At 52.2% G+C, this 22,286-nt stretch overlaps 1 protein-coding gene and 1 long non-coding RNA gene across 6 annotated transcripts in view; both read left to right on the top strand.

The window, feature by feature from the left end:
* The first annotated feature begins 1,058 nt into the window (after positions 1-1,058).
* Positions 1,059-22,286, top strand: part of PAXIP1 (PAX interacting protein 1) — a 47,259-nt gene continuing 26,031 nt past the window's right edge. The window contains exons 1-5 of one of the 5 annotated variants that reach the window (XM_047694409.1): positions 1,059-1,275; positions 4,812-4,946; positions 9,624-9,667; positions 11,914-11,977; positions 19,137-19,250. In XM_047694409.1, coding sequence (XP_047550365.1) covers positions 1,195-1,275; positions 4,812-4,946; positions 9,624-9,667; positions 11,914-11,977; positions 19,137-19,250 — 438 coding nt within the window. In that variant the 5' untranslated portion in view covers positions 1,059-1,194. Of the gene's footprint in view, positions 1,276-4,811; positions 4,947-9,623; positions 9,668-11,913; positions 11,978-16,447; positions 16,590-19,136; positions 19,251-22,286 lie in introns of those variants that run through there. The other 4 variants (XM_047694404.1, XM_047694406.1, XM_047694405.1 and 1 more) reach the window with 4 other exon arrangements.
* LOC125080560 (uncharacterized) lies at positions 4,955-7,214 on the top strand. The gene is made up of 2 exons (XR_007121402.1): positions 4,955-6,382; positions 7,012-7,214. It is a non-coding gene; the product is annotated as an uncharacterized LOC125080560 (long non-coding RNA).

The following is a 22,286-nucleotide window of genomic DNA, read 5'->3' as shown; positions in this document are numbered from 1 at the left end:
TGCCAAGCACGCGCGGGAGCCACGAGCCCGCACCGCGCCGCGCCCGCCGCGCCCTCCCCTCCGGGCCGCTGTCTCCGGCCACGGTCCCACCACCCGGCCCTCTCCGTCCTGCCCCGTCCGCCGTCCTCCCCAGCCCGAGCGCCTGTCGCCGCAGACCCCGCCTGGCTGCGGACGTTCCCGGGTCTCTAAAGCACCGACTGCCGTAGCGCCGACTTGAGAACGCCCATCACTCAGCGGCGGGCAGCAGCGGCGGGCGGCCGCGCAGGCCTCGGCGTCCTCGGGCTCCGGTTCCCCGCCGCACTCCCCGGCCCACCGCGCCCACCGCTCCGCGTCGCCGCCAGGTGACGTCAGGGCGAGGACGCGTTTGGGCGGCGCCCGCACGGTGACGTCAGAGGGCGCGCGTCACGGCGGGCCGCCGCCTGGGGTTATGGGGGGGGCGGTGCAGCAAGGCCTCCCTCAGCAGGAGCGCGGTGCGGGCGCGACGGGGAGAAGCCCACCGGTGAGGCCTAGGGATCTCGGCCAGCCAGCCCGGGGCGCTCTCGGTCCCGGACGCAGTCCAACGCCAGCCCCTCAGCGGGGACCCGGCGGCTGGGTCCCGGCCCGTCCCGGCCGCGGGCGCTGAGGAGTTACCTCAGGTCCCGTCCGGCAGCCGCCGGCGATGTGAGCTCCCCCGGAGCCCGAGGGTACCTCGCGCCGCCATCGCCGCCGCCGCCGGCCGCAAGCCCCGCCCTCTCCGCCGCGCGCCTGCGCCGCTCGGGCGGCCGCGCGTGCGGACGGGAGGGGCCTCCGCGTTCCCTTCTTTCCCGGGACCGGCCCACTTGGGCCGCACCGAGGGGGGGGCTCGTTTCTCCGCGTCCCGGGGATCCCCCTCGCGCGGAGGCGGCGGCCACGGGCTCCGGGTCTGCGGAGCGGGCTGCGCGCCGCCCCTGCCCTCGGGGCCGCGAGCCGCTGCGGAAGCGGGGGGCGGCGCCGGCTGGCCGCCGGCTCCTCGGCGCTCCCCCTCGGCGGCCGGCGGGATGGTGCGTCCCGCAGGGCGCGCGCGGCTCCCGCGCTTGGGCCGCTCCGCGCGGGCGGGGGCGCAGAGGGCGGGGGAGCGGGCCCGACTCGCAGGACCGGGCCCCGGCCGCGCCGTTGGGGAGCGGGCCCCGCCGGGCGGGGCGGGAGCCGCCGCTGAGCCCTCCGGCCGCCGCGACCATGTCGGACCCGGCGCCCAAAGTTCCCGAGGAGATGTTCCGAGAGGTCAAGTACTACGCGGTGGGCGACATCGACCCGCAGGTACCGCGCCGCCCCCGCCCGCCGGCTGGCAGCCCTCCGCGTCCCCGACCCGTACCCGCTCCCGCCGCGGGCGCGCGCCCGGGCGCAAAACGTCCCGGCCCCGCCACCCGGGCCCCGCCGCCCCGCCGGCCTTGCTGCGCGGAGGCCGGGCCACCTGGCGCGGAGCAGGCCGGTGGCCGGAGGGGACGGGGGGCGGGGGATGAGGGACCCGGCGCGCTAGAGGCCGGGGACCTGGGGGGGGAGGGGTCGGGATACTTTCGGGAGGGACCTGGGGCGCGGGCCTGGGGGTGGTCTGCCGGACCTTCTGGAGGGGACGCAGGGGACCTGCGGGTGGGGGGACAGCTGGGGGAGGGAGGGGACGTGGGAGTGGTCTCCGAGACCCCGGCCGGGGGCTGGAGGGGAGGTGGTCTTCAGGACCCACGAGTAGGGGGAACTTGAGGGGAGGGACGGAGATCGGGGTCGCGCTCTGCTGGGACCGTCAGCGGGGACGGCCCCTGGGGCGCGAGCTCCGGGAGGGCACGGCGTGGAGGGGCTACTTTCTGACCCAGAGGAGGGAGGGCGTGGGGGGCCGTGCTCCGGGCTTAGCATGGGTTGTCACCGGCCTCCGCCTGGTGGGGGACCGGCGTCCCGGCGCTGTGGTAAGTCCGAGCCTCCGGGGCAGATGCGGCCTGGGAGCGTCCTCCTTGCTGCCCACCCGGTGTGCTGGGCTCCCGGAGTGGACGCGGTGAGGGGGTGGAGCTCCACGAGGAACCGGGTCCGGGCTGCTGGGGGCTCAGTGGACCGCCCCTGGGGGCAGCCTCGTCCGCCTGCGCCCTCCCGGTCCTCCCGGTCTTTGATCTTCCTGACGGGGTTTAGCAGTAACGGGACCCCCGGTGGCGCCGTCCCTGTAAGCACCTACCAGGCTCTGCCACAGGATGTTGTGCGTTTTTCTGAGTGTAGTTGCCGCCCCGTGGGAGCGTCCTTGTGTTGCTCTCGCCGCTCGGAAGCGAGCCCCAGTTGAGTTCTTGCTGGGGGGATCCTCTCAGGGTCCCGTTCACTGGAGGGTGCGCGGGTACCGTTACCTGGGGGGCTCGTGCGCTGAGAGCGGAGCGTGGGGGCGAGGGAAGGCGGAGCCCGGTGACCGGACCTTAGTCCGCAGAGTGCAGACCGGTGTTCCCGCGGTCTGGGCTGGCGTGGACGGAGCTGCGGGCGGCTGACTGGTCTTGGCCTTCGAGAGGCTGGTCTGCGGGTATCTTAGTAAACCTAACCAGCTCCCTCGAGTGACCCCCAAGGTGGATCCTTCTGCTGTGGCTCTGAGGTGAGACTGAGCCTTGGATCTGAAGGTGCAGGTGCTGCACCCAGCGCGGTCCTGGTGCGCGCCCGTCGCACTGGCCGGTTTTTCCAGTATTGATCATTTTCTGGTCTCACTACCCGTCCTCTCCCCCACCTCGTTCCTACTCTCTCTATGTCGTTTTAGGACTTTGGCTCTTATGAGGGACTTGAACCAAATGTTACTTAAAACCTGGAACAAGTTGAATTGGAACCATATTTGCTCAACTATGAGTCAAATCTAAGTGCTTAAAATGTCCTTGGCAAACCACTTCGATGTGAAACCGTATATTTTCTAAATGATTTAGAGTCAGAACATTGATTCCCTGAATCTTATAAATACGGACTCTGACGTTCACGAATATTGAACATCTAGTACCTGTTAAGGGGTTGGCTTGGGGGCCCTGTAATCTGAAGAGGAACGGAACGTGATAGCTCTGCTTGAGGTCCCCGCATTGCCGAGGGGTGGGGAGCACACCTGGAGGCATGGCATAGGGCGGTAGGTGGAGCGAGGACAGACTTTCCCGCTGCGGTGCGTGGGAAGTGGCACCACTGAGCTTTCTGAAAGGAGGCGTCTTCTCGGTGGGGTGTGGAGCTGTACGTGGAAGCTGAGGAGGGTGAGGCCGTGTGCTCTGCGCGCAACGTGTGCGCTGAGGAACGGAGGTGTTCATGTATTTGGGGTGACCAGGATAAGCAGTCCACCCGCTGACCCGACACGAGCCGAGTCCAGTAAGACACACTCCGTCCTGAGAGACGGGAGGGCATCTGTGGTTTGGGCATCTTTCTGTCCGCGACGAATCCGTAATGCAGTGGAGTTGCGGAAAGGGCCGGCGACAGTGGGTGAAGAGTGAGCAGGCCCTGAGGAAGTGAAGGCGGGTTGGTCTGTGGCTCCACGCGGTTTGTCAGCAAGAGGAAGCAGAGAAGGGCCCGGGATGCGTGTGAGCGCGTGTGCCTGTGCGCAGGTGTGAGGACCAGCGGGAACTTCGTTCGTGCGTGGAGGGGGAGAGCCTGAGGTCTCGAGACTCCCGAAAAAGGCGTTGGGGTCGGAAATGCAGACCGGAGGAGAGATGAGAGGGTGCCGTGCTCTGTGGGTCAGGTTGAGTGGGTGGAAACTAAAGATGCTTGGAGGTGAGGGGAGGAGGCGACCTATGGCTACAGCCATTGGTTTTTGTTTTGTTTTGTTTTGACTCATTGAACAAATACTTAGTGTAGCTCCAGTCGCCATCTCTGGATGCTCAATAAAATATTCTGAGAAAATTTACCAGCTTGGGGGTAAACCGAGCTGTGTGGGCATCAGGTCACCGTCACGTGCGGTGCACGCCTGGGCTCCTCCGGCTCTGCCTTCTCCACCTGGTGGGGACCCACGGCTTCCAGGTCCCACTGATGGCATTTCCTAGACCTTCCAGCTGGCGTCGGAAGGCTGTGCTCCACGTTGTGCTCCCACCTCGCACTCCCCAGCTCTTCCTCCGTGAATGCTGCTGGTGTGTCCCCAGCACTTTCTCTCTTGCTCCTGCCCCCTCCCAGGCACCGGGTCTCGTGCATTCTCACTTCTTTCTTTCCCTAGGGACAGTCCTGGGGTCCGTTGCCTGCTGCTTTCCCCTGGGCGGCTGCAGTTGTCTCGGACTCAGTCCCTTCTTCTTGCACTGGCCGTGATCTTCGGTAAAGTCCGGTCGCGCCGTTTCCCAGCTTAAAGCCCTTGTGTCGCTCCAGAAGACCTTTCTGTATGAGAGTAAAATGCAGACAGATTTGCGTAGCACGCGACAGTCTGAAGGGTCACGTGTCCAGCGTGTTGAAGGCTCTTCTCCCTCCAGCAGCACATGCATTTTGGTCTCGCTAACGCCTTAAGTTCGTCAAGATTCTGCTCGTGTAGCTCCTCTTCTGGAAGCTTTCCCATTTGTGATGAAACTACCTGTCCCTAAGCCTTGAAGTTTGACCCTGGATGCCTCGTCTCAGCTCTGAAGTGTTGTCTGTCAGACCTTCTGTTTTCAGGACACAGACGCTAGCTAGTACCGGGCTCACAGCCTGCAGGCCTCCTTGGTCAGCGGATCAGGGTCTGCTGCTCTGCTGTCATCAAATGTCTGATGGCATGTGACTCAACAGTAAATGCTTATTGACTCTGTGTGGTGAACGTGGCGTGTTTCTGTTAGAATTTCATCATTCACAACAGTTTGTGTAAATCAAGAATGAAACGCAATGTTTTTCATTTTAATCTGTGTGGTTTTTTGAAGGTTATCCAGCTCCTCAAAGCTGGGAAAGCTAAGGAAGTGTCCTACAACGCACTAGCCTCCCACATAATTTCGGAAGACGGGGACAATCCTGAGGTTGGAGAAGCTCGGGAAGTCTTTGATTTACCTGTAGTTAAGGTCAGTAGTAAGTCTCATTAATTTCATATGCTTCGTTATGTGTCCTGAAATCAATACAAAGCCTCACTGTGACTCAGTGTTTGCTGAGGTCCGCTTCGCGTAGGAAGCTGCCGGTGGACAGAGCTCTTCCCGCACGGCGGTGGCCTACGGCAGCATAAGGCCCGTTGCGTGGAATCCTGCCGTGGCCAGGTTTCTGTCTGTCACAGGTGACTGATTGGTCTGCTCAGCAGCTGCTCTGGTGTGGCCCCGGTTCCTTCCTGCCCCGAGCTCTCTACGCCAGGGATGCGTCCTGGAAATGGGTGTGTCAGCCTACAGTGATGGGCACTGGGGACCCATGAGAAATTGTGCTCGCTCCCAGGCAGGCAGAGTCCTGTCAGGACAGGACTCCTCCAGGGACCACTTTCCATCCCTGCTGTGGCAAGTGGTCTGAATTTCCAGCTAGACATGTTGGAGGAAGTCCTGTCCCCCATTTGCTGTGCTGTTTAACTGCTCCGACAGCGTCATGATGACTGTCGGTCCCTCTGTCCACCCGGTGGTCATCATGGGTACCGCTGTCAAGCTGACTCTGGGTGGTTTGTTCTAGAAAGTGGGGGCCTCAGCTGGTGTGTGGCTTGTTTGGAGTTTGTTGGTCTGTACACTCTACTGTTCTCTTGCTCCTCATGGTTGAGTTGACTGGTGTTAAATGCATGTTTTGAGATGTGATTTCGTAGTTTTGGTCCTTCAATTTTTTCTGATCCTGGGTGTTAACATGTTTGTTTAAAAATAGCTCAGTTCCACTACCACTTTTTCCTTTATGCTGTCAAATACTCTGCCTAAAAATCAGAGAGAGAATGAGAATTATCATGGTCTAATAACAAGACAGGCTAGGAGTTAGGAAAGAGCCAGTCAGTTAGGCTGGGGTGCTGAGAAGCTGGCTGGCCCCGGCAGTCTGCAGCTCGTCAGTACCCAGGGACTGAAACCGCCTTGCAGGCTTAGGAACCTGGTTTTTTTAATGAACCTGAATGCTGGTTTGTCTCAGGAGAAGATTCTCAGGAGCCAGACTCTCCAGGGACGGCCGTGCCATTCCAGAGTGACTTAAGGTGCAGCCGACGTGCGGCGGCCACGGTCCTGCCCTAGACCCCTTGTTTCGCCACGGCCGGCTCCTTCGTGCCCCCTGAACACCGGCAGGGCTGCTACTTGCTTCACTGGACTCCACTCGGCGAGAGAGGCTCATGACACGTGCACTTCTGCCCCTGGGACCCCGCTCTGGTCTCTAGTTTGCTTCCATTCTTCCTTAGCTGTGGGGACCAGATCTCCGCTCCCTCAGCAGCGTGGAGCCCTTTGTCTCGTGACGGCGACTTCACCTGGACCGTGCAGTCGGACAGCGAACTTAAAAGGGCAGCCTCAGTAGCAAACGTTCACGCGCAGGTGGCTGTTGCAGACCATGTAGAGCAGAGGTTCTTTTTTTTTTTTATAATTTTATTTTTTATAAACATATTTTTATCCCCAGGGGTACAGGTCTGCGAATCGCCAGGTTTACACACTTCACAGCACTCACCATAGCACATACCCTCCCCAATGTCCATAACCCCACCCCCCCTCCCAACCCCCCGCCCCCATCAACCCTCAGTTTGTTTTGTGAGATTGAGAGTCACTTATGGTTTGTCTCCCTCCCAGTCCCATCTTGTTTCATTTACTCTTCTCCTACCCCCTCAACCCCCCATGTTGCATCCCCTCTCCCTCATATCAGGGAGATCATATGATAGTCGTCTTTCTCCGATTGACTTATTTCGCTAAGCATGATACCCTTTAGTTCCATCCACGTTGTCACAAATGGCAAGATTTCCTTTCTTTTGATGGCTGCATAGTATTCCATTGTGTATATATACCACATCTTCTTTATCCATTCGTCTGTTGATGGACATCTGGGTTCTTTCCATAGTTTGGCTATTGTAGACATTGCTGCTATAAACATTCGGGTGCACGTGCCCCTTCGGATCACTACGTTTGTATCTTTAGGGTAAATACCCAGTAGTGTGATTGCTGGGTCATAGGGTAGTTCTATTTTCAACATTTTAGAGCAGAGGTTCTTAAATCTCGTTTTTGCAGCAAGCGCTTTATAATACCCTTTAATTTATATGTGAAATTCCTTCATATGTCAGAGAGTATCCCTTTATTATATGTGAGAGAATGTTCCATAATTTAAAACCTGAATGTACATGTTATGTATAAATTTCCCAAACTGGAATGTAAAGGAGAAACAAAAGAAAATAAATAATGTGTGTTTCATTGTGTAGATCCTTGGGCACAGGTCCATGGAAGACGGGGGCAGGAGGTGAGCTGCTGGGACTGGTCCCGTGTGCAGTCACTGCCGGGGATGTGGGCCGGTCCCCAGAGCTCGCGGGTGGGGTCACCGGCTGGGAGGTAGCATTTCAGAACGGTCATCAGTCCTGGCTCGAATGCTGAGCTCAAACAGCAGTCGTCTTCTCTTCACGTGTGGTATTTCTGGAAAAGTCAGGCTGTAATAAGGCTGCATAAAATACCCATTACCCAGCTCCTATAATTATCACCGTTTCGCCAATCTCCCTTCATAGGCCCCTGTCCCGCGCTTCCGCTTTGGCTGTGGTAGCTTGAAACGAGGCCCCAGGCACACTCCTTGCATCGCCTCCCAGCTCCCGGCTGCTCGGGATTTGTGGCGGGGCCTGTCCTCTCTGGGGCCTACAGTGCCACATGCCAGGAGGGTGGAATTTCTCAGAGCTGGCCCAGCATTTTGTGTGCACCCCCAGACGATGCTGCTAGACCGTCAGGTTCTTCGTCTGAGTTCAGTGGATGGAGGCAGATCCCTTGGCCTTTAACTTACTAAATTTGACAAATGCGTTTTAAAAATAAGGCATCCTAATGCATGGTGATGGCTTGTCATTTACGTGTCTGAATCGTATAGATGTTTAAAACTTGCATCTTCAGGCACCAGAACTTACAGAATAATTTTTGTAATGGAAATATTTTTCTCAGTGGCTGTGGGACCTCATTGGACATGAGAATTATGGTAATTTACAGTGGGTGCATTTGTGTATATTGTTGTTGGCCTTTGGGATAAATAACTCCTCGTTACTCTGCTTTTCTAGGTCTCCATATCTGCTCTGTTGTTGTTGGTGTTTCCTACTGACTTGGCGTTATTTTACCTCGAGCCCTCTGAATGAGGGTCCGAGGGTGGGTCTGCTGTGCGTGGACATCGTGACTAGCCCTGAATCCTTAAACAGGCCTATATTTGCCACCTCTCCCAAGTTCGCAAAGGGACACTTCCCAGGGTGTCTGCTGCATGACGGTCGGAACGGTTGGCTTTCCAGAGCGTCTGCTTCCTTCTGTGGTTATACTCTTCCATTCAAAGGCACCTCTCCCAGGGCCCTCGAGAAAAGTCCCACCTTCACCTGCCCAACCCCTATCACAGTGCATCGCCCCAGGCTCTGAAAATCCCCCTGTACTCTAGGCGAGGGGATAAGTAAAAATGCTGGTTTCTGGAAAGCAGCCTGGTGCTAAGCCACGCAGCCAAGGTCTCCGCGGGGCTCTGGGCATTACTGCAGAGGAGAGAGCTTGGCCTGCGGTGTGATGTTGACTGTACAAGAGTCAGAGCCAGTAGCGGTTCCTGACGCCGGCCAGCCCCCTCCGACTTCCCGAAGCTTGCCCCGGATTATCAGAAAATGCGGAGACACGCTGGCCTGAAGCACGGCTAGAAACGTGAACTGCTGGCTTCCAGCGCAGCGTACCCGATCGCACGCGCGCGTGCTCGGCCGAAGCCCCCAGTCGTGCGAGAACCGTCCCAAGTACTGCCAGTCTTCGTTTTCTCTCTTGAAACACCCGGTATCCCGCGCCGCTCACAGAAGGCGCGCTGCTGCAAACGGATGCTGGGACGCTGCGGTGGGGGGTCCTGAGGCTGGGGCACGAGGTGCAGGAGAGCGGGGAGCACGTGCCTCCCTTCCCGATTCTGTCCGCGGCGCCTCGCACCGTCTCGGCACAGAGCAGGTTCTCCACGAGTGCTAGGCGAATAGCGTGGCGCGTGAATGAAGCACACGCATGGACATTTCAGCGGGTGGAAGTTTCTGGACTTTTCAACTGGCTAAATGGGGTGTTAGGTAGTTTAATGTAACTTAAAATTAAATGTAGAAATGTAAGGTAATTTTTAAAAAATATAAATTAGCCCAAAAGGTAGTAATAAGCTAAGGTTTTATAATCTGAATTTTGAAAGTTGTAAAAAATGACCAGAGACTTTTCATGGTTTGCAAATGTAGTATCTATAGGAATTTACTGAAAACACTCGTGAATTTACACTTGGATTTAGGATTGAAGATGGGAACCGGGGAGCAGCCGATGTACTGGGATGGGGAGGGGGTGGGGATGGCTGTCAGGTCCCTGTCCTCCCAGTTGTGAGGACAGTTTCTAGCTGTCCTAGACACTTACGCAGAATTTAAATTTCTCTAAAAATTTTAAAAATATCTGGCAGTGCTTCATTCTCTAATTTAGCTTTTCACCTCGGGCATTAATAACTAATCTTTGATATTTTTCACTTGAATGCTCATGACCTAGGTGCTTTATAATTGTTATAACAGCTTTTAATTTCTAGGAGCAGTGCTGATGAAATCATGTCATTTTGATGATAAATTGAAAATATTTTTTGACTTGAGTTCATGTTTTCTTTTTCAGCCGTCTTGGGTGATTTTGTCCGTTCAGTGTGGAGCTCTTCTGCCGTATCCTTTTTGGGGAAGGGAGGAGGGAATCTGGGTTTAAGACTGACGTGGTAACCAGGTGGGTTCCTTAGTTAGGGCAGTTTGTGTGTGTGTGTTCTCTGTCTTTTCTGTTTTTCCATTCTGCATCAGGTTTTATGTACCTGGTGCTTGTCATCCCCTCTGGAGGGAGGGACACCAGCTGTGGGGGAACATCTCTGGGCTGGAACCTGCGGGCACGCGCTTTCATTCTGGGACTGGGCTTTATGATCTCCGGCAGTCTGCTTCTCTGGACCTCAGTTTTCTTGTCTCTGGAACAGACCGTCTTTGTGACGTCTCATTAGGTGGAATATTGCTCAAATTGCAAGTCTGCCTGAACCCGGTCATGAGTTATTGGAAGGATAGATAGGGAAAGAGAATAGCAGAACACTTTTAGTTTCATGGATTGGTGTTCTTTTTGATGACACTGGATAAATGGCTTATTGAAGACACGTGTTGACACCTGCTGCGGGCTGGGTACGAAAACTAGAGACTAGGTCACGAAGCTCTCGTCGCTGCCTTCGAGGAGCTGCCTCCATGCTGGTGTCCCTTGCCTCATTTCTTGAGTCCGGCTCCAGAGCCCCTTTGTCCCCGCCTGTGGGAGACGTCAGGCTGCTGTCCGCGTCCAGTGCCACACGGCTTCTGTCACCCTCTGGCCACGTGGGGCTGCGTGGACAGTCCCTGCAGGCGGGACCTGCTGGTGGAGGGACCTGGTAGCACCCTGTGATGTGAAGATTGCGGACTTGGGCAGGGCCGCCGGCCTTCCCCGGTGCTGTTCCGCAGCCCTGCCAGGCGGTTCCCGTGAGTGCATTTTTACTTACTGAACTGACGTGGATGGAAGGAATCTTTTTAAGTTAAGTATTTGTGGGTGACATCAAACAAGCAGAAACATCCCTTAGTAAGTTCGTGGGGGATGTGCCGGACTTCAGCATCTCCAGCTCAAAAGTTCTAGAATTCCTAGAATCCTGGAGTTAAGGGAAATCTATTTCTGCTTTTATTCTTCTGGTTTCTTGGGAGTTGGGTGGTGTTTATAAGCACAGGGGCGGCGGGGGCGAGGGAAACCTGGGAAAGGGAGGGTGATTTTGAATGAGAAGTTAGTTCTTCCTGCCCTGGATCACGGGTCAGGGTCAGGATCTTCAGAAGCTGTCATTCCCCTGGAGCTCTTACTGGCCTGTTCCAGAGCAGCTGGAGGGACGGGCGGGGACGCCTGCAGACCGCTGCGCAGCACTAGATTTGCCGTAGTCAGTGTCCCCCGAGTCTTCAGGAGTAGGAAATCCGCGAGGGTAGGAGGTTGGAAGCGATCGTGGGTAGTGGGGCTGAGGGCACGATGTCCGGGGCTGCAGGGTGCAGCGCGGTCAGACGGGTTCCGCTCCCGCTCCGGCTTCTCCGCAGGCCGTGGAGGAGACGGGGGCGGAGTCTTCAGTCTGATCGGTTTTTCTTAATTCACTGATCTCAGTGGGTACACTCTTCTCCTGTAGGAAGAACAAAGTAATGCTCTAACCCATTTCGAATGGTAGACACTCCAGATTCTTCCATCGTCGTGTGCGCTTTGAGTAGACCGTAGCGTGCGGACACCCAGGGGCCGCGTCGGCGGCGTCCGGCCGGGTGCCCAGCGTCTGGCACGCAGGAAGCTCTTCTGAGTGAATTTTAATCGCGAATGAATTTTAAAACTCAGAACTGTAGAACCGGGAGGGATGATAAGGATATTTTAAACTCTTATTTTCAAAAAGGGAAAACCGAAGCTCAGAGCTGGTCGGGCCCAAGTGCATGAAGTTAGTGGTGGTGCTAAGACAGGAACTCAGGTTTGTTTGTGGACGTTTCTCCACTATCCCGCGCAAGTTCCAGCGGCGTGTCCTTCTAAAATAAACCCGGGACTGCATCTGCCTTTACGACAGTGGCCGTGCCCTGTGTGTGTGTGCGTGTGTGTGTGTGTTGGTGTGGGGGGGGTTGAGCTGGCTCTCAGGGCAGAGGTTCTCCCTGCCAGGGTGCTGTCCCCGCGTGATCGACGGTGTCGCCGGCGACGCCGGATCTGACGCTGTTTCACTCAGCCGCCCCGTTCCTCCGGTTCTCCCAGCCGCTCCTTCTCCTCTGCCTGTCTTGCTCTTAGACAGCCCGAGTCTCTCTCCTACACGGATGCGGTGGGAGGGCGGGCGTGGGGCAGATAGGATGTCTGAGCGAGATGCAGTGTGCACTAATCTCATTTAATTGGAATCTTAATAACTGTCAAACAGAGTAAATGGTTTTTCTCCAGAGTCCTGTCAGATTTTTTTTGGAATCACTGCCTGCCTCTCCCAGGTAAGTGTGGCTACAGCTGTCTCGTGTTACTCATGTGTAACAGTTCTGAGTTTGTGTAAGATTTGATTTACGGCCTGTCGGTGAGCCAGTTTTAAAGAAGCTCTTTGCAAACTGCGTATTGGGTGTAACCTTATGACCCACTTAGAGTTTTTTAAATATTATGCTTAGTCTTTAAAATATGAAGTTTTAATGGGTAAAAATGGTCTTTCTAATCCAAAGAATTACAAAGATACAGAATTTGAATATGAGAAACTAGGAAAAATGAAATTATTTAAGATGACAAGAAAAACTCAGTCATAAAGGCAAAGAATTTTTTTAGTAAAGGGCTCAATTTAGATCAATAAGAAAAATAAAACCTCAGTAGATAAGGCAGAGAAATGAACTCACAACTTTTTATAAAGAGGAATTACAAGTAACAAGTGTGGCAGAACATTCGACACACTGTATTACCCACAACGTGAACATTTTCCTAGCACCGAAGTGGGACTGTCCACTCTCCAGCTTGTGACTGGCGTCCGGGGCCACCTTCCCGCAGATGGGCTCGTCTCCCTGTGGGCAAGTGCATGTCCGTGCGGCCGTTTTCCACAGAAGTTTTTCAATCAGGAGCCCTAAAATACTCCTGTTATTTTCCCCTGCAGGTTGCTGAGGTTTAGAATTTTATCCTGAACTGGTAGCGATGAGGGCAGATGGATGGATGAAGGTGTTCAGCAGAGCATTGCGTAGGCTGGGGTGAACCTGGGGAAAAAATGAGGTCATCCTGTGTTTGGAAATGGCTCAGAAACCTGTTCCGTGCACTTACACGGCAGCCTAACTACAGAGCCAGGTTTGCAGTCAAATGCTCTACCACTGAGCTATACCCCCTCGGAGCCAGGTTTGAATTAGGATTTATGGAAATAGAGAAGGAGAAGGGAAAGGCTTTCAGTGGGGGAGGGGGGGAAGGCCATTAACAGTATGTGTTTTACTTGGTAACCGAGTAAAATAGAGAAGTACCTGAAAAGAGGGTCCAAAACGCTAGCAGTGGGAATTTGAAAGCGGGAAAGTGAATATTCAGTGTTTTTAAATTGTATTCTGTCCCCTGCACCGCCAGCTGGAAGACCCTCGAACTGTAAAAAGCCACCATAAGCAGCCCAGCCAGTGCTGTTGGAGCTCACTGGGAAATCGCATGGGGCAGTGTGTTTGGCATGAGGACAGGCAGAGGGGTGTGGGCAGCGCTGCCTTGCAGACCCGCTCCCACCGTGACCCTGGTGAGGAGCAGCGTGGCCCGTCCCTGTGGCGGCCTTGAGGAAAGGACCTGTCAGAGGCGTTAGGTGAGCTAGGAGTCCTGTCCCTGCCGCAGGGAGTCCTGAAGCCAGGTGACCCTCTCGTGCCAGTGGCCACCCTGTCTCTGTTCCGCCTTGCCCTGGCCATGCAGTAGCCACGCTCAGGGAGGCTGCTTTGTTTTTATTTGTATCTCTTGTAAATTCCTGATGTTCTTTTAAATTATAAATTTTATTGTTTTTGCTACGTTCGTTTAATAGGAATCCTTGAAATCTTGGCTTTTTTTCCTCTTTTTTCTTAAGAACAGGAATTTTGTCGATACTTGTATTTTTCAGTGTTTTTCACATCTGTGCTATAAATGTATATAACCGTAATGGTCTTTGAAGTTGGCCAAAATGAAGACCTTTTAATGACCAGGGCTGTGGCTCTGTGTGAGTTTCATTGTTCCCTTATACTTCTCTGTATGTTCCGAACATACAATAAATACCAGGAAAGTTTTCTAAATGAAAACATTATTATTACTCCTTAATGCACAAACACAGTGTATTTTGGCTAAAATGTGAATTTTGCATTTAATTTTATTTTCATTTATTGGATTTGTGGTCTTGGAGATTTGGAGCTCGCTATCCAGTGGGTTCAAGTTGAATGAAAAGAGGAAGAAGCTGGGGCAGGGAGTCCCAAGGTATTTTTAGGGACTGAGGTCACAGTGACATGGTATTTAGCAGACCTGAGTTGGGGAAATAAATAAGAAAAGTAAAAATAGGTGAATGTAAGATGAATTAAGGGTTTTATTTATTTTTTTAAAATATTTTATTTATTTGACAGAGATCACAAGCAGGCAGAGAGACAGGCAGAGAGAGAGGGGGAAGCAGGCTCCCTGCTGAGCAGAGAGCTCGATGCGGGACTTGATCCCAGGACCCTGAGATCATGACCTGAGCCGAAGGTAGAGGCTTAACCCACTGAGCCACCCAGGGACCCCGATTTCAGGGTTTTAAATTTGGTAATCAGACATAAAATATTATTTGAGTTTACCATTAGAGAACACTTTCAGTCTTAGAAAAAAAAAATTATATTTAACAAAGGTTATAATAAATGTAGCAGATCTTATTTTAGATACCTAACGTAAAGGTTACGGTACACACACGACCTGCTGTGTGCTGTGCAGAATCCTGTGGCCCCGATGTCTGTGAGTTCACAAGCGCAGGCCTGAGTGTGGACGGCAGAGGAGGGGAAGCCTGTGGGGAGGGGAGATGTCAGACCTGAGGGGCCTGAAAGAGTGGGCGGAAATAGAGCAGGAATGGGGAAGGCAGGTGTGTTTGTGGTAGAGCCACATGGAAGGAGAGAGGAGGAGGGCGCCAGGGAACAAAGGCACGTCCTTGCGGTGCAGGAGGGTAGATGGTGGGGAACACGGCAGCGGAAACCCCATGTTGGAGTTTGAGCTCTCTAAAGTAGCCAGTAGGTTGTTGCTTTCCTTTTTTCTTACATATTTAATTTTGCATTACATGTATTTGCATTAGGATGTTCAGAAAACACAGGAAAGCAAACAATTAAAATCCTTTCCGTGCCATAGGTGCAGCTGGTCTGGGAGCAGTGGCAGGACATGGGCGGGCGGGAGAGGATGGGAGTTTGGGCGGGAGGGAGGGGTGCGGTCTTGGACTTGAGGCAGAGGTTTGGGTCCTGGATGGCACTGTGCACGCGAGGCCCAGACAGGAAGCAGCAGGCCTTGGTGACTTGGGCATACTTGGGACGAAGGAGGAGGAGGCGGTGTCCGCAGTGCTCCTCTGCGCTTCTCAGGGAAGATGGTGACGTCAGCTTGAAACACATTGAGTTGGGGTGTTGACCTGCTATCCAAGTGGGGGGCCATGGACATGTGGCATGAAGGGCAGGGAATTAGCTTCTTGTAGAAGAAGGTAGAAAGGCACGTAACCAGGAAGAGAGCCTTAGGTAGTGTGCAGTGAAGATTTGGGAAGAAAAGAGACTTGAGCATAGATAGCGGTGGTCTGGGGAGGAGGATATTGTCTTCAGAAACCAGCGATGAAATCAGATGCAGCTGGTTGTTGTCATGGGAGGTGAGCAGCACCCTGGGTGGAGGTGTGCGGCACCAGTTTGTGGTGGGTGGTTGTGCACGACCTTGTGCGGTCCCCTCGGTCCTTCCTGTGGCCCGGGAGAGGAAGAGGGCAAGGATGCTGGACAGGGACACGGGACTGCTGATGGTTCTGGTGGCCGTCATGCGGCCTTAGGGGTCCCTGTGGATCTCAGGTTCTGGGCTGAGAAGACACAGGTGTAGTCACCAGAGGGGTGGGGAGAGGGACTGGACAGCCTGTGGAGAAGGCACCCAGCTACGTGGAGGAGGGCACAGGCAGAGGTGAGCAGGCGTCCCTTGGTTGTGTGGTCTGGAAAGTGGCCCAGCCCCTAGAGTTTTATCTAGGTGCAGAATTCATTGTGGGCAGTGGATGGGTCCGTGGTAGAGAGAAAAGTGAGTTTAGGAGGACCTTTGACAGTGTCTGTATCCTTTTAGCAAATTCATTAGGTAATAAAATTGGAATCCAGCATCCGAATGATCTTTGTGGATCACTTAGTACTCCGTTCATCACTAGGATGGTGACTTGGAATCCCCAGGGAGTCATGGGATCCCGTAATACAAAGCTGTGCTTTTGAGTTCATGAGGATTGATCAGATAAGGATGGACAAGATTTTACTTGATGGTTTTTCATCAACCAAACCCTGGTTAAGAAAAGTGCCCTGGGGACACCGATATTTTGTGGTTGCTAAAAAGTGTTAACGTCGGTTTTAAGATGGAGTAACAGACGGCGTGCCCCGTGTGCAGCTGAGGGCTTGGGTGCAGCAGACTCTGATGCATACGTCTTTGGTGACAGGAGCGATGCCCAGGGGTACAGGTCAATTCACATGAGCTGTCTGCTCCTCAGTAAGCGTACATTCTAGGAGGGGAGACATACCGAGTAAACCGCACGTTGTAGCACACACAAAGGTACAAGGGAGTGTCTGCACAGAAGGGAGTGCGAGGTGTGGAAATCATGCCAAGAGGCAGCCGTCGCGGTGGTTGGTCTGCACCAGGCAGCAGAACACTGGAGCGCTCGCACGCACACTCGCGCACACCAGGCAGGACCCCGCCTTTACGAAAGGACTGTTTGCTTGGTGGCTCTCGGTGACCTTCTGTCTTTTCCCCGTCAGGGTGTTGATACAAGCTGGAGCTCTTTGTTGGAGTCTTCCAGAGCTCTCCCAGGGAGAGGTAGGGAAGGGAGCTTGTGGCAGCAGAAGCTGAGAAGCACAGACACCATCTGCCTTCTCCTGACCCGGTATCGATGCAGGCGGGGGCCCCGTTGTAATGTGCTGGGTAGGTTTCGGGGGACAGGTCAAGAGTCTGATGGAGAGCCTGGCCAGGGTCGTGATTTAAATCTTGAAGACTGAAAATAAAAGCCCTTTCCATTCTGTACCTCAATCAAGTATTTCTTGACTGCCTACCCATGTGCCTTGCACTGTACTAGGTACTGTGAGAGATCTCGAAGAAGTTTAAGACATGATTCTTAGATCCCCAACTTTAATCGGGATGATTGTAGTTTCTAATCACGGTGGGAGAAGGACAAATTCAGGGAGGCTGCTGGACCCAAGGAGTGTCCCACTTCTGTGAGACCTCCCAAGAAGGGCGGGTGTTTCCGATTGCTATAAAGGAAGCGTTTATTCACCGGGGGCGTGGATGAGCTGATGGTGCTCTGCTCCATTCTTGGAGGAGAGCAGACTGGGGAGAGAAAGCATGCAGTTCACGGAGCCTGAGTGACCTGCAGAGGCTTGCGCGGGGGAGGCTGGGGGCAGTGGGAGCGGAGTGGGAGCCCAGGGTGGGGAAGGCATGGAGCCAGACCTTCCCGCACACATGGCTGTGGTTGGAGATAGGGGTGTGGGCGGGGCCACTCCGTCAGGTCAGGTCGGCCTGACTTGCCATGGAAGCAGCTTCGGCCTTCAGGAATCGAGTTCACGTCCAGGCTTTGCTAGCCAAGATGATGAGATGTGTAGTTTATGAAGATTGCTTTCTTTTTTAAAAAAAAAAAAAAAAAAGGAAGACACTTTACCCCAGTTATAAAATTAATGCTCTTGAAAATTTGGAAAATACAGGAAAGTATAAAAACGAAAACAAAAATATCCCCATAATTCCATCACCACTAGATAACTGTTAACATTTTGGTGTGGAAAGAACATTCTTAGTTATTAATCATGCTGATTCATATTCATTAAATGATCTGGCGTGGATGTTTGAAGTCATCTAACCCAGACTCGCATCGAGGAGGGACCTGGTTCATGGAAGTTTTCCAAGTGGACAGGAGTTAGTTTTGGAGGCCGCGCATCTGTTCCGGGCCTCCCTCCCTCCCAGCCAGTGTTCTTTCCACAGCAACACGCTTGTCCCGGTTGAGACCCAGGCCTATGACGCAGGCCGGCCAGAGCCACGGACTAGACTGCCTGTGGCCACTCCTGTCACCCCAGCACGCCACAGAAGGCATACTGAGGTTCTATGTCTTTCATTTCATTGTTGATAAAGATGACGCAACGATTCATGGGAGTAGGCTCTACTATCATGTAATTAAACCTCACACCTCCAAATGTGGCAGGAGATAAATGTTTTTGTGAAAGCCTCGAGTAAAATAGGTTTTCTAGTCCAGTCTCTGAAATGTGACAGTGACTAACTAAAAGAGATACAAAGTAGTGACTTTTCAAGGTGATTTTATGAAATCAGTGTGTTCTTAGTAGTAGTCATGGTATGTGGAATGCAGAATAATTTCTAGAAACATTTGTAAAGTGGATGAAAGTAGATGTAAAATGTTAGAGCTCTGGCAAGCTGAATAATGGCAGGTTTCAAAAACATGCTGTTTATAAATACTTTTTAACAATCAACTTGAGACAACATTCAGGATTCTTAACAACCATAACCCTCAATTTATAATCAATGATCCAGGAAAAAAATTGATTTTGTTAAATGATTACCTTAGAATTAATTAACACACCTTTTCTCATTTCTTTTGTCTTTTAGAATCTAAAATTTTATTTTTTAGAAATTATTTTTGGTAGTAACTGCCCTTAAAGAAGGATAGAACAGTGGGGAAATGCAGGTAGGCCTGGGTTTAGACAGACGTGGGTTTTAAACGCCAGCTTTTCTGATGAGTCACTGATTTTTGTTAGTCTGTTTCCTGATCTGTACAGTGGATCTAACAAGTCCGACTTCCCACGGCAGTCCCCAGGGTTAGGGGTGTTTACGAAGCACTTGGCACAGTTCCTGGCACATAGTAGGCAGGCAATCAATGGTAGCTGTTTTGTTCCTGTGAAAGCCTTCTTCCAACATGAATCACTTGCTCTGGAATCGACTTCATCCGTTACGCAAGCGTAACAGTTACTCCTGTGCTTGCCTTAGTTCCTTTGTGTTAAGTAATACTTAGGTTTTTCCCTGAGCTTACTGATACCTATATTTTTATCTTTATATTTTATTCATTTTGTAATTAGTACCTACCTACTAATGATTAAGGAGTTCCTTAATGATTTTGATACTGCCGTTGTATTTAAACATTTTAAAACGTACAGTTGTTAAGATGGAATGATGTATTAGTTTCTTCTGCTTTTTTCCCTATGACTTCCGTTGAACTAATCCTCCATTCATTTTTTGAAGTGTGAATATAACTTTTTTTATTCATTTGGTGATGAGGCAAAAAAAGATGTCTATAAAACTATCATGATAAGAATGAAAGTTTTGTTACTATAAGCAAGTAGCTAAAAGCTCATCTGTGTTCCCCTCTGATACCCTTAAGTTCAATTTAAGTAGATCGGGCAGAATTGTTACGATGTTGCGGTGTATTTTAATGATAACCTTGCACGGGCTGAAATCTGTGTCTCCCTCTGTCAGGTGTCGTCTGACGACAGGAGTGCCCTGTGGGCTCTGCTCACCTTCTACGGCGGGGGGTGTCAGCTGCGGCTCAACAAGAAGTGCACGCACCTGGTCGTTCCCGAGCCGAAGGGGGTAAGCGCCTCGCGAGCTTGTCCTCTCCTATTTCCTGCGGTCACATGTTTTGAGTTTCTTTTAAATTAAGTGTCAGATCCCTTTACATAAGCTGGTTCTCTTAGTTTGTGTTCCTTGGACCCGGCCTCCTTCCACAGAGGATGGGAGAGGTTGATCGTTTCGATGCGGGCCCAGAGCTGACCTCGAGATACACAGAAATGGGGGTTTGTTTCATGGAGAAAAGGGGAAAGTTTTTCGAACCCCTTGAGTTTCCTTTCAGATCCAGTAAAACCTGTTCATTTTATTTGTGAAAATAGGCTGTTTTAGTCTTCTTCACTTGTCTTTAGAAAGGTCTTGTGCTGAGAATAACTTTGTAAACATGTATTTGGTGAAGTTTTCAAGGCCATTTCCTTTTTAATAATCTAGAATATATAAAAGCACATTTATCCTGATAATTGTAGGGTGCCCCTGTCTCAGAACTGGTGGGGCCACCGACTTTTGGTTCCCCAGGTGGGGTCCCCAGGTCAGCGGCTGCAGCCTGTCCTATAGATTTGTTAGAAAGGCAGACCGTACACCCTCCAAGGCTCCAAGGGCGAGTGGGGAGCCCCATCATCTGTGTGAGGCCCCGCCCCCCCCGGTGATCCTGATGCGCCCGAGAATCTGAGAGTCACCGCTTTCTGGAAGCCAAACCTTGGTCCTCCCCTAAACCGTTACTTGTACCTTTGAGTGTCACGGACAGTGTATTTATAGTGAGACCTTTCACGTGTTGGTATCCCCTCCGTGTTTCCTTAGTGCCTTCGGTCTCTGTGCTGTCACTGTGCTTTCTATGTGGGTGTGCTGACTGGTGTGGGAGGAGAGATGCGTGCGTGGTATGCGGCCAGGGCGCCACTGCCCGGTGGGTGACTCGGGGCTGGTGCACACGGGTCCTGCTGAGCAGACCCCTTTCCCCGGGGCTTTGACGCCGAGCAGAGCTGACTCACTGGCATGGGCCTTGCACCACCTGGTTCCTGATGACAGATTTTGGGCCAGCAGGAGTGGTTGTCACATAGTAAGCCACACTGTCCAGGTAGACACGTCCTCTGTGAAAATTTAAGATTTGAATCTTAAAATCTATTTGAGTAAAAGATTACATTTTGCATAACAATAAGAAATATAGTATGCTTTGGTTATGCTACTTTATATTATTTTATAATTTATGGCTAAAAGTAAATCATTTGATTTTAGGTAGTAGTTTGAAAGGAAACAGTCTTTTTTTTTTTTTTTTTTTTAAGATTTATTTATTGGACAGAGAGAGACACAGAGAGAGAGGGAACTCAAGCAGGAGCAGAGGGAGAGGGAGAAGCAGGCTTCCCACTGAGCAGAGAGCCCGATGTGGGGCTCGATCCCAAGACTGTGGGATCATGACCTGAGCCGAAGGCAGACACTTAATGACTGAGCCACCCAGGAGCTCCGGAAACAAAGTCTTTATAGCAATGAGCAATACTTCTGGAGAGCTAAATGATAATTGAAGAGGCCATATGGGGGCGGAGAGGGGGTTGTCACACAGACCAGCTGATGGCACACAAAATCAGTGGCATCTCTTTCAGTCCCTTTTTTTTTTAGTGAACACAGCAAATGTTTAAATGGCATAGTGAAACTACCTTTCATGCTCTGGAAGTTTTACAAATGGTCTTAAAGTTAAGTGGAGAAGAATGGAGGGATTTAGTAACAAAATCCACAGGACAGGGTATGCTCGTTCGATACTGGGAAGGGCTGGTTCACAGCTGCTGCAGGCTTCTGTGTATAAGCAGTCCTGCCGTGGCGGCCCGGTGCCATCTGCCCCCGCTGGCCGTGGCCCTGACCCCGCCGGCCTCATTGCTGGCATCCCAGTCCGCAGATTAATGACTTGTGATTTTGGTGATTCACGAATGAGAATGACTTAGCTAGTAAATTAGCCCAGCCAGGGTGTTCAACATTGCTTTGCTCCTGGGTCACCTTGGTTTAAGCAGTAACTGTCTTCCAGTGACAAAAACGATTTGGTGAGAAGGGAGAGAAAACCCGAGTGAAACATAAACATACATAGCGTCTGAGTTGAGAGCTGTGCACGCGTTTGTGCAAGAAGTGGGTCACGGCTGACGTGTGCCGGGCCGCGTGCTGTGCAGACCGAGAACCCAAGGCTGCTGCTGCGGGTCCCGGCGCTAAGCCTGCTGTTTTCTCCTGGGGTCCGGCATGCTCAGCCGCTGCACGTCATGGCGGCAGTCTCATGCTTGCTACTTGGTAACAGAAGTAAGAAGATTTATTTCATATTATTTCAACAGCTTTCTACCTTGGAAAATAATATATAAGGTTTATTTGATATGTGTGTTATTTGGTCATCTTGTGCACCTGTATTATTTGTGTAGGTTTTTTTTTTTTTAAGATTTTATTCATTTGATAGACAGAGCTCACAAGCAGGCAGAGAGTCAGGCAGAGAGAGAGGGGGGAAGCAGCCTCCCCGCTGAGCAGAGAGCCCGATGCGGGACTCGATCCCAGGACCCTGAGATCATGACCTGAGCTGAAGGCGGAGGATTTAACCCACTGAGCCACCCAGGTGCCCCTATTTGTGTAGTTTTATAGCTACTTTGGTGTATATCTGGACTCGGTGTTTCCCTGAGACAGCGCTGTGGCTCTTTTGGGACAGGTCAAGAAATAAAGTCTCCGGTCTGCCGTAAAAACCTGTCGTCTCTATTTACTGTGGGAGGATGGATTTAACAGTTCATACTTGAATATTTCAGAATGATTTTTAGAATGAAGAATAAACATTTTCTTAGTTTTGTTAACGTTCGTGTTAATTGCTGTCCGCACACGGTGCTGTGTCAGTTTCAGGGGCCCGTCCCGAGGTCGGCGCTGGCGCATGTCACCCGGCGCGGGGAGCTGGGCGTGTGCCCGCAGGCGCACGCTTCTATCCCAGTGAAAGATGCTGTGGTTCATACCAGCCGTAGTCTTACCGAGTCACGCGTTCAGCTGTCCCCACACGCTTCTGTATGTAAGTTTAAGGGAAGTTAAAGATACGCTTGCATCTGAATAAGAGAATCTGTC

Source organism: Lutra lutra, chromosome 11 (genome assembly GCF_902655055.1).
Source record: "Lutra lutra chromosome 11, mLutLut1.2, whole genome shotgun sequence".
Taxonomy (NCBI): domain Eukaryota; kingdom Metazoa; phylum Chordata; class Mammalia; order Carnivora; family Mustelidae; genus Lutra; species Lutra lutra.
This window is presented reverse-complemented; position numbering and strand designations above follow the sequence as displayed.